Source organism: Zingiber officinale, chromosome 5A (assembly GCF_018446385.1).
Source record: "Zingiber officinale cultivar Zhangliang chromosome 5A, Zo_v1.1, whole genome shotgun sequence".
Taxonomy (NCBI): Eukaryota; Viridiplantae; Streptophyta; class Magnoliopsida; order Zingiberales; family Zingiberaceae; genus Zingiber; species Zingiber officinale.
In genome coordinates, this window is record NC_055994.1 from 125,184,056 (window position 1) to 125,196,055 (window position 12,000).

At 35.9% G+C, this 12,000-nt stretch overlaps 1 protein-coding gene across 1 annotated transcript; it reads right to left on the reverse strand.

Moving 5' to 3' along the window:
* Positions 1-6,026: 6,026 nt before the first annotated feature.
* Positions 6,027-9,317, reverse strand: LOC121983205 (beta-glucosidase 26-like). Its single transcript, XM_042536160.1, has 11 exons — positions 8,897-9,317; positions 8,710-8,768; positions 8,172-8,247; positions 7,998-8,069; positions 7,791-7,878; positions 7,450-7,693; positions 7,204-7,319; positions 6,860-7,077; positions 6,746-6,777; positions 6,459-6,561; positions 6,027-6,379 (listed from the first exon to the last, which is right to left on the reverse strand). The coding sequence occupies exons 1-11, from the start codon at positions 9,111-9,113 to the stop codon at positions 6,108-6,110; spliced, it is 1,497 nt and encodes a 498-aa protein (XP_042392094.1). The 5' UTR covers positions 9,114-9,317; the 3' UTR covers positions 6,027-6,107.
* Between the last annotated feature and the right edge of the window lie 2,683 nt (positions 9,318-12,000).

Here is a 12,000-nt window from a genome sequence, read left to right on the forward strand (position 1 = left end):
CGTCGCTTGTTCCTTCGTGCAGCTCGATCAGTTTATCCCAAAGCTCCTTAGCGTTTTGATGCGGTCCGACCCGGTTCAGTTCTTCTCGTGTTAGTCCGCAGTGTAGAGTATTGATGGCTTTGTTTTCAATTGATGCCTTTTTCTTTATATCATTTGTCCAGTCTTCAGGATCTACTATGTTCCCGGAGTTGTCTACTGGAATTTTGTAAGCCCTTGTGACGCTCATCCATTGGTCGTAGTCTGTCTTCATGTAGACCTCCATTCTCCTCTTCCAGTACGAAAAGTCATCCCCGTTGAATAGGGGAGGACGTACTGTGCTGAAGCCTTCTTGTTGAGACATCTTATCCTGCACACACTAAATTAACTGGAAAAAAATTCCAAGACTTCGTCTTGGATTAGCAGTGCGGGAGAAATAGAAACTCTAAGTTGGTGTTGTACCAATTTAGATTTTAAGTGCAACGAGAAAAATCTTCCAAAAGATAATAATATCAGTTTGGAATTGTTAAAAATGATTTCACCCCGTCTGATTGGTGGTTGCACCAAATCGAGGCACCCGCTCCGATACCACTTGTAAGACCGTTGAATTCGATAGAGGGGGTGAATATCGATTCAAAATCTCGAGTTAAAACGCAGCGGAAAAGTAAAAAGTAAAGAGATGAACATTGTTGATTTTTACTCGTCGGAGCCTGTGACGACTCCTACTCAAGGCCCGCCTTGAGTACTTTTTGGGCAATTCACTAGCAATTCGGATAATTACAATTTACGTACAAATATTGCTAATGAAAAGAAAGAAAACAAAGCTAACCGACAAACAATGAATTAAAAAGAGAGCCGGAGTGAGTCGTCGGAGCTTTGTGAACGTTGTTGGAGCGCAGAGCAGCAGAGTGATTGGACTCAGAGTTCTCAGAAGACTGATCTCTAGAAGCTCCTGCCTGGGGCTTCTTTTATATGCTGCTCCGGGCGCCTGGATCCCTTCCGGGCGCCTGGAATGTGACGTAACACTCCCAACCAGCATGCTCCAAGTGTCAACGTCGTCCTGGGGATAAAACTTGCCTCCGGGCGCCCGGACCCCTCTTCTCCAGAAAGTCCTTCTCCTGCAAGAAAAGGTTAGTCCGAGGCAAATGTACCCTGCAGCAAAGATTGTTAGCACAGTTTTATAGATAAGCAAAGTATGACTTAGATTCCGTCTTTCCGAGACCGGAATCTAGTCACGATCTCGACTTAGATATCCGAAATGGATCTAAGCCGGATCGACGCCTAATGTTCCCTTCCCGGGAACGCGTCCTCGCAGTCACTCCCCTCCAGTGACTTACCTTACTTACCTGCCAGACGTCCGGTCAGCCCGTCGACCCGTCTGGACTTCTTGCCAAGCGTCCGGTCAGCCCGTCGACCCGCTTGGACTTCTCGCCAGCTATCCGGTCAGCCCGTCGACCTAGCTGGACTTCTCGCCAAGCGTCCGGTCAGCCCGTCGACCCGCTTGGACTTCTCGCCAGCTATCCGGTCAGCCCGTCGACCTAGCTGGACTTCGTGCCAGACATCTGGTCATCCCGTCGACCTGTCTGGACTTCTCCTGCACACTCGATCAAAGTGTCAGACAACAACACAACTAACTTAACCTATTTGTCATTCATCAAAACCTGGGTTAGACCGTTAGTGCTACCCGCACCAACAATCTTTAGATATCTCCATTGGCATGAGGCCTTTTGGGTAGAGCCCAAGAGCAAAACCATGAGGGCTTAGGCCCAAAGTGGACAATATCATGTCATTGTGGAGATATCTAAATTCTTTTCGATCATACAATTGGTATCAGAGCTCGGACTGCCAGAAGATTTAACCGCCGACTGTGCACAAGAGCTATGGTCTGATTGAACCATGTGAGTACAATATTGACCTCGAACAAAGAAAGTGGGGGCTCCTATGTTCGGATCAAGAGGACCAGACACCAGGCAGGAAGTCCTAGTAGGTCGGGTGGACCAAGGGGCAGGAAGTCCTAGTTGCGGCTAGGCAAGGAAGTCCTAGTAGGTCGGGTAGACCGAGGGGCAGGAAGTCCTAGTAGGTCGGGTAGACCGAGGGGCAGGAAGTCCTAGTAGGTCGAGTAGACCGAGGGGCAGGAAGACCTGGTGGGTCGAGGATCGGACGTGGGAAGCCCATGGTCCTTTGTTTGAGGGGGGGATTGTTGGGGTTGCAAGGTTGCAAACATAGTCCCATATTGAAAACACATGGAAAAGATCATGGGTTTATAAGAAAAAGATATCTCCATTGGCATGAGGCCTTTTGGGTAGAGCCCAAGAGCAAAACCATGAGGGCTTAGGCCCAAAGTGGACAATATCATGTCATTGTGGAGATATCTAAATTCTTTTCGATCCTACAATTTTCTTACATGTAGAACTACAATGAACGGAAAGAATGGTAGCAATATTCAGATCGACATTTTCTTGGCGCTAAACTCAACACCATAATCAGAAAGCATGAAGAAGTCTACCAAGGATCATAATTGCAAAGCCACAATACCAATGAGGAAATTTATGAGAGAAGTGTGGGAGTTTGCCAGAGAGGACACAGACAGGGTGACCTTTTCCCTCAAGGTTGGCTTGGCTTGCCTCCTCGTCTCCCTTCTCATTCTCATCCAAGCACCTTATCAAGTCTTCGGCACCAACTTCATATTGGAAAAGGTTAGTATGAAAAAATAAGTGAGAAAGAGGAGTCCAATGAAATCCTACAAATTGAAGATTGTGATGAGACTTGGGTTGATAATAATTAAGTGCAATCCTACATGTCATGAACCACCATTAAAAGTTTCTAGTCTTTTGGCTATTGTTCATTAGTTGTAAATAGAGTTTATTTATTTATTTGTATTGGGATAAATTTTATTTGAACATGAGACATGTTTCTTCTTTTGTGATTGTAATTCTTGTATAAGTAACATTTTGAATGATATTGATGTGGGGAATATTCATTCTTTTGTGATTATGATTTTTTATTATATATTTATATTGAATATGATATATTGGTATTAAAGATAATAATTTAAAAGACAATGGTTTAAAATCATTATTGTTGTCTATCACCCTCAAAGACAACGATTTAAAACCGTTGTCGTAGCCCCAAAAACAGTTGTAACTGGTAGAAAAATACACTAAACAACAACGGTTTTAAATCGTTGTCTTTTCATTCAAAGACAACGGTTTTAAACCGTTGCAAAACTGTTGTCTTTTCATTCAAAGACAACGGTTTAAAACCATTGTCGTAGCCCCCACTTTTAACAACACTGCCAATTACAACAGTTTTAAAGGGCCTACGACAACGGTTTTTAACCGTTGTCTTTTAATATTTTTGTTGTAGTGTTCATATAATTTGATATAATAGATATGAGAGAAGCTGAATATATCTCAGGAGTGAAGATCATTAAAGATTGATCCAAAAAGTTTTTCGATTTGTCTTAAGAAGTTTATATCACTAAGATACTATAATATTTTAATATGTTAGATTGCAATATTGAACAAACACCTGTAGTAAGAGGCACTGTTCTGAGCAAAAGTATGTATCCCAATACTCCTGAAGAGATAGCCAAAATGAAGAAAAAAATCTTATACTAGTGCAATTGGTAGTTTAATGTACACTATATTGTGTACTCGTCCTAATATAAGTTATGTTGTTGGCTTAGTTAGTTGTTTCTAGTCAAACCCAGAATCAAGATACTGGAAAGCGGTGAAGAGGATATTTATATATCTTAAAGGGATTGCAGATTATTATTTTTATTTCCAAGGATCAGATATGAGTTTGAATGGCTACACAGATGCAAATTGGGCAGGGGAGTTTGATGGCAAATAATTCACTTATGTTATACCTTCTTGCTAAATAGTGGTGTCATCTCATGGAACAACAAGAAGTAGACTTGTGTAGCCCTGTCGACAATGGAAGTTGAGTATGTGGCTTTTGTTGGCGTGAAAAAGGTGTTTACGGGATTTCTTGTGTTTTGTAGGACGAGAATAAGTTTTTTTTTAAAAAAAAATTGGTGACGATAATTAATGTGTGAGTTCCAATGAGCTTCTGCTGTTGATGAGAGAGAAAAAAACTTAAAATGCGAGCATGATTGTGATTAGACAAGGCATCTGTCTGGCTTACTTGTGGTCTTTACTCTCTTTGTGTCCTTAAAAGGAGAGAGAGTGTGATAAGAGATAATGAAGAGAGAGAAAGTGTGGTGCGAGAGAAAGTGTGATGGGAGAGAATGAAGAGAGAGAAAGTGTGGTGCGAGAGAAAGTGTGATGAAAAAGATGAGGAGAGGGTGTGTAATGAAAAGAAAGTGTATGAGAGAGAAAGTGTGATGGAAGAGAATGAAGAGGGAGGAAATGAGAAAGATAAAGTATGTTGAGATAGAAAGTATGATGAGATAATGAGGAGAGAGAAAGTATGATGAGAGAGAACAAGGAGAGAAAAGGTGAAATGGAAGAAAAATTGAATAAATATATTAAAAGTATTTTTATCCAAAACTTAATTTTCATTCCTATTTCCATCAAAAATCAAGGGAAGAGGTGAGCTTCATCAATACCTAAGTTTTTGAGTTTCATTCCAAAATCTTGGTTCCATTCCCACGGGGAGTAAAATAAAAATATGCTGATTCCGGACTTTATTACTATATGTAACCGTAAAACTATATGTAATCGTAAAATCTTTTACGATAAATAAAAAAAAGTAAAGTAAGTACATTCCATTTCGACAAAAGATCATACCCAAGTTCAATAGCTTTAGATCCGCTATCCTGATCATGATTTTCCTATCCCCACCCGAGGGAAAGGGCCTTCCCAAAAGGGAAGGTTGTGGGCGAGGAGGGATTCGATCCCCCAACACTGTGGTTCGTAGACACGTGCTCCAATTCTCTGAGCTACAAGCCCCACCCCGTCTCCACTGGATCTGTTCCCGGGAGTACCCTCAAAAAGGAACCTTTCCTCAGCCATTTCAGGTTAAGAAGATGTAAAAGCGTGTTTCTCTCTATAAACATAAGGTTTGGGAATGAATTCATTCTCTTATTCCTAAATGTCTAAATCAAATGTCACCTTAGTATGTTTAGGTTGCTTTGCACCAAAGATGTTCATTTTAGAGTGTCTCACACATGGTGGGTTATTATTAAGTGATACAAAATAAACTAGATTTCCAAATAAACATGAAACATAAATTTTCCATCATATCAACTTAATCTATTTCTCTAACACAAATGGTCCACGTAATCCAGCTTTGGACATGATTGTTATTCAGAATCAACTTGTTTGAATTTATATGAATCGAAAATAATAGACACTTAAAACTTAGATTTTGATAAATAAAATATATTTTCTAAAAATATAATCATTTAAAATAAAATATAATAAAAATTCACATTAAAATATAATAAAATTTCATTTTAAATTTTTTTAAAATAAAAAAACTATATAATCATATAAATTTATTTTCTTATTAACTATTAATTATATTATTATTGTTTTCCTAATTAAATTTTATTAGATTAAATTTTAATAACTTTTAATTATTATCATCCCCTCTCTCTCTATAAAACAGATTTATTATTTATTATTATTATTATCTTATTTAATGTTTTAGGCATATTCAAATGGTTTTTATATTATTAAATATTTAATATGTGTTATTTTCATAATTCTTAAGTTATCAATAGTTTAAACATAAATTAAAATTTTTTAAAAAATAATTAAGTTAAAATTTTAAATGTACGTTCCTATGTTATTATCGTATAATAATTATATAAATTAATAAACCATAATTATGAAATTTATGGATTTTTTTGGATGAATAATGCAATTCTCTTATAAATTGAATTTATGAAATTATTATAATTGGATGACACAAGATAATTTTATACATGGGCAATGAATTAATAAATTACTATCTTATTCAATTTAAACACAAAAATAAAAAACCAGAATGTCAATTATCTAACATTATAAAAATTGCCAACGAAGGAACAGACAATTGGATTATTTTGCATATATTATATACAAAAACTAGGACCCCTTTCCGTGCACAATTTACACCCTTATTAAACTAATAAGCAATCTAGACACAACTTGAACTGAATGGAACTCGAAAGCTTAATTTTACTTCCTCTCTAGAATCTTTTTGAACCAATAAGCAGAATTCTTTGGAAATCGCTGCTTGTTCTTGAAATCTACATATACTATGCCAAATCTTGATGTGTAGCCCAGGTTCCATTCAAAGTTGTCTAGAAGTGACCAAGCAAAATATCCTATAACTGTTGCGCCGTCATCCATAGCCCTTTTCAAGTTGGTGATGTAACTCTTGTAATAGTTCATTCTCGTTGTATCTTGCAAGCCTTCTGGAAGAGTGACATTTCCAGGCTGATCCATTCCTGTATAATATGGATCAGGATAAGATATGTCTAACAATAGAAAAAAAACTATATATATAACAGATAAAAATTATTATACCATTCTCTGCTAAAATGATGACGGGATTGCCATAATTTTCCTTCACATATGTCACGGCTTTGTAGATTCCCCATGGAACTATGTAGAGCCACTTAGAGTTGGCCTAAAGAATTATTTGATCAACTTTTAGATATAATTTTGATTGTACAATTCTAATGTATAAAACATGCAAACAAATTTAATATGTGAAGATGAATATAACTTACAAATGATATATCGTTTGTTGTATTTTAAAAGACATGAACATTATACCATAATAACAAAATTTAACATAATAATAGATTTACCTGGGGACCAATTGGTACACCATCTCGATCATCTGCAAGATAATAAGGAAACAAATAAGATTAGTATAACATAAAGTATATCAATGGAATTGAAAAAGTTAGAGAAAATCTAACATTTGAACTCTACATGCCAGTCAGCTTGGTAGCTAACAGGCTTTGGATCAACTGTTCCAAGATCCTCCATATAGTAGGATGTGTATTGATTGACCCCAACATAATCATATGAACCTCTAACCATCTCCACTTGGTCATTGGTAAATTTAGGGAGTCTTTCTTTGACAATGTCTTGAACTGATTCTGGATAGTATCCATATGTTAAAGGATGAAGAAACCTACAAGGAAGCATCATTTTAAGCTAATTATCCTTCATTGTAATTGAGGATAACTATTCCCCATGAAAAAAGGCAAATAGAAAATAAAAAATTTAAATAGGAAAAAAAAGTGAAATAAGTCCTTACCATCCAAGGCTAAAATCAATAGCTCTTTTAGCGGCGGCTTTGTCTTGAACCGAGTAAGTATAAGGTTCATACCAAACAAAATCCAAAAGGATTCCTATTTTGCCTTTTTGTTCTTCCTGAATAGAATAAGTAGATCAAGAAAAACATCTAGATGATAAATCATTCTAACATAACTTTAAATTAGACATTTTTTACTAGCGGTAGTCTATGCATTGAATTAAACCAAATCAATGAAGTACAATTTACCTGATACTTTTCACGATATCTTTTCACTGCAGCTGCATGAGATAAGATCAAATTATGCGCCACAATATAAGGCTCAGTAGTCGAGTTCCCACCAGCAGCACAAGTGCTACATCTCCCCGGGGCATCACTACCATCACCATAACCAAGGGCTGCCACACATCTAGGCTCATTAATGGTGAACCAATTCTTAACTCTATCACCAAATCTCTCAAAACAAAAATCGGCATAGTCTGCAAATGCATCCCTAAAAAAAATACCAATTAATCAATATATATTGCAAAATCATTTGGTCCAAATATTAATGAATATAATTTTTATGGTTTACAACTTGTAAAACTTACACTATCTTTGGACTTAACCAACCAAGGTACTCATTATGAAGTGCCAAAGGAAGATCATAGTGATAAAGATTTGCATAAGGAGTAATGCCTGATCATATCAATTTTTTAAAAGATAAATATGAAAATATTAATATTGAACAATTTTTCAAAAACTAGAAGAAAAAAAAAAATAATACTGTTGTTAGATAATTTGAAAAACTAATGTACCTTGCTGTATCAAGTAATCAATTAGCCTATCGTAATAATCAACACCTTCCCAATTGATTTCACCCGTTCCATCTATATAAGGCAAAAATGAATATCAACATTTTAGTTAATTTAAAACAATAGCTTTAAGGTGAAAATAAGACAATAAATAATATATTTATATATTTTCATTACTTGGAAATATTCTACTCCATGAAATTGAGAACCTATAAGCATCAAAATTGAATGCCTTCATGATGTCAACATCTTCCTGCATGATCATAAATCCATTAATGTTTTCTTAAATTTTATATTACAAATAGACACAAAGAGACCCAAGTATAACAAGCAATAAATAGACAAATGGACATGCTTTAGTTCAAGTATGACATAAAATGCAAGAATAGACAAAAAATAAAAAAAAAGCACACAAGAGACAAAAGTATAACAAGAAAAACAGGCATGCCCCGTAACTTTTTTTTTTTTTTTGGAGAGACCACATTATGAATAGAATTTCAGCAATTAATTAGTCAAAAAAGCAAGCACAACGCAATTATAAGAGAGCAATCAACCCTTGCCATCCTTTTTATGATCTTTGCCTACTACAGAGTATAGTTTAATAAACATGTTTTTATTTTCTACTGTCGTTTCAGTATTTTGATGCAATAAAACAATTATAATTAACATGGAAAAAAAAGATGAATAATTATGGAAGATAAGAGAAAAGATGAACCTTGTAGTGATGGTACTCATCATCTGCAACATCGGCAGTAGCATTGCCAGCGATCTTACCTGCATTCACCAACAAAACACTCTTTTCAGCATTACGAAATACATCGACATTCACTCACGATAATCAAAGAGGGATCTAAAGCGTCACATGTAAATACAGTATGTAATAAGATCACTTAGTTACCTACCTGGGATTCTAACGTATGGTTCCCAAATGCTGGGTCCTCGTCCTCCTTTAAGCGCCATCCCTTCCACTTGATAGGCGGATGCCGCTGTCCCGAACACGAATCCCTCCGGGAATGCCTCGCGACTGAGACCGCGATCGGCATTTGAGGCTTGATGGCCCTTGAAGGAGAGCAAAAGGAGGAGGAAAAAGAAGAACAGTGAGCAGGTCTTCGAACCCATTTTGGAACGCCGGAAGAAAAGATGAAAAACAATCACCGAGGTGCTGTGCTTATATAGCTACAATGGATCGGATCGGAGATAAGGATGACAGATAGTAATTTCAAGATAAATTTTAACGGAATGAAATCAAATGAGAGTTTGATTTAATCAACGCCAACGGATAAAGTTAAGGAGATTTTGCAGAGGATATTTCATAAACCGAGAATGAACACCATCCTGATCTTCCTCACCCTCACCCTCCAAGTGCTGAAATCTCCGCCTCGCGATTCGTGCAAAATAAACCAACTTTCCCATCTCCAAACCAACTCGAACCACGAAAACGACGACTCCAACTTGTACCAGCTCGAGAATCGACAGTTGATGTCAGCTCATCTCCTCTCGGATGCTTTTCCCCTATTTGCGACACGAACTCGAAGTGGGAGGCAACATCCCCAAAACGGCTTTATTTCACGCCGCCCGAGGTTACAGACCTAAAACTCTCATCTCTGTCCTCCGTTGTCTGATTGCCGACCAACGGCAGGAGATGTAGCGGAAGTGAGGACAAATACAAGCTACTAGCAGCTACCAAACTTTATTAAAAATATGCTGTCAATATAGTTAAAATCACACTTGTAATCTGACCACGATTCGGAACCGACGGTTCGACGGTTCGACGGTTCGGAACCGCCGGTTCGACGATTCCAGGCAGGTCGACCCTTAACCTTAACTGCCCAAGACGGTTACGGTTCATGGTTCAGAACTGCTGGTTCACGGTTCGATTCACGGTTCGTCACGGTTCGCCACGATTCAAGATTAATATGTTAAAAAAAATTAAAAATTAATCATTAAACATTAAAAATTAGAAATTAAAATTTATTAAAAAAAGGGCTTGCACTTATTTAAGTTGCCTACGTATCCCTTTAGGGGAATCAAAGCTCACGTAGTTCTTTTACATTTTTATCTTTTTACATTTTCATTCACTTCCATTTCCTGTTCCTGTCGTTTTGTTCCTTCAGTATCAAAATCTTCAACTTCGTCACCTGAAAGTTGCATTCCTTGGATTCTTTTCTCCGTCTGGTCCAATCGTCTAGTAATGCTTGGGCTTCCAATGAGTCGGGAGACAAAGTTGATCGTCGTTCATCTAATATGTTACCGCCGACACTGAACGTCTGCTCCACAGCAACAGTTGACACTGGACAAGCTAGAGTTTCTTTTGTGATCGCGGAGAGAACGGGAAAGCTTTGAGCCTTCTGTGACCACCACTTTAAGATATCGAAGTTTTCGCTATCTGCTTCATTAAAATCAAAAGAAGTCGTAAAATAATTCTCAAGTTCCTGTGTGGAACTTGAGGATCCTCGTGGACGTTTTGTCCGTTCTTTTAATAAGAGTTGTGCTTTTGTAAGTTTTAAATTACTACTAGTAGTTTGTTGAATTTCAGAAATATTAATTTGTGTTCCATATTTTGCATAATATTGATTATAAATATCATATAAATAAATTCTAACATTATATATAATATTAACTGGATCAGGGAAGAAGAATCTTTAATTAGAATTAAAGCGTCATAATACAAAGTTAACATTTCTTATAAAACTTCTAATTTAAATATAGGATCTAAAGCAAATGCAATTAAATAAATTTCAGGAATTAAATTAAAATATTTTTCCCATTTAGTTTTCATAGCTAAGATGCAAGGAGATAAAAATTCATTATTAATATGTTCATTTAAAACTAATACTATATTAGAAAAATTTTCTAAAACTAATTGAGCAGTGGGATAATAAACACCGGAAAGTTATTCAGTTGCATCATTAAATACTTTTAAAATTTCACAAATACTACTACAAATATTCCATTGTTGTGAAAATAAATATATATAAGTATTAGTGTTTTGTGCAAAAAATGAACATAATAATTCTTTATATTGAAATGAATCTTGTAATAATTGGTATGTTGAATTCCAACGTGTTGGTACATCACGTGGAAATTTTTAGGTCTCATTCCATTAATTTTACAAAACCTACCCCATTGTTTCATTATAGATGGATGAGACCATAAATAAGAAATTACAATTCTAATTGGTTTAATATAACTTTCTAAAATTTTTAAACCATCTTGAACACATAAATTTAAAACATGGCATACACAACGAATATGAAAAAATAAATCTCCAATAGTAGGTTGACAAACAAATTTTAGATCATCTATATAAGCGGTATTAGAACTAGCATTATCTAATGATATTGAAAATAATTTATGAGTTAAACCATATTCTTCTAAAATTAAACATAATAATTGCGCGATATTATGAGCATTATGTGATTCATCAAAAACTCTATAAGCTAATAATCTTTTTTGGAGGTTCCAAGAGTTATCGATCCAATGGCAAGTCACACCCATATACGAACGTATTTGCCAATGATCACTCCAAATATCGGAACATAAAGAAACTTTATTATCTAATTTACTAAATTCATCAATTAAATTCTTTTTTCTTTGTTTTACTAATTTTTTAATTGTACGAGTAAGTGTAGTTCTAGGAAAACGTTTAGCACATGGATTAAGAGATTCTTTACAAAAATCTTCAAATGTGCATTTAGATCCAAAACTAAAAGAAAGATGTTCTACGGAAACAAATTTAGCTAATGATTCTCTTAATTTATTATCCAAATATAAAAATAAACCGGAATCGGTACTACCGCTAGTTGAAGAAAATCTTGATAATTGTGTTTGAGAACGGTCGAGTCCATATTCCGTCGGGTGCTTCGTTTCTACATGTCGTTTCAACGACCCATAGCCGCCGCCGGCTTGGAATTTGTAGGAAGCATTGCAGTGCTTACATTTTGCACGCATTTCTCCCGACGGAAGAGTGACCTTCTCAAAATGTTTAGTAAAAATAGAAGACTTT

Bases quoted from the DNA above. Each gene is read 5' to 3' on its own strand.
- LOC121983205 (XM_042536160.1), bottom strand. From the start codon at position 9,113: ATGGGTTCGAAGACCTGCTCACTGTTCTTCTTTTTCCTCCTCCTTTTG. The intron at 7,078-7,203 runs GTAAGGACTTAT...GCTTCCTTGTAG, and splicing joins ATTGATTTTAGCCTTGGATG to GTTTCTTCATCCTTTAACAT. The intron at 6,562-6,745 runs GTAAATCTATTA...ATAATTCTTTAG, and splicing joins GTGTACCAATTGGTCCCCAG to GCCAACTCTAAGTGGCTCTA.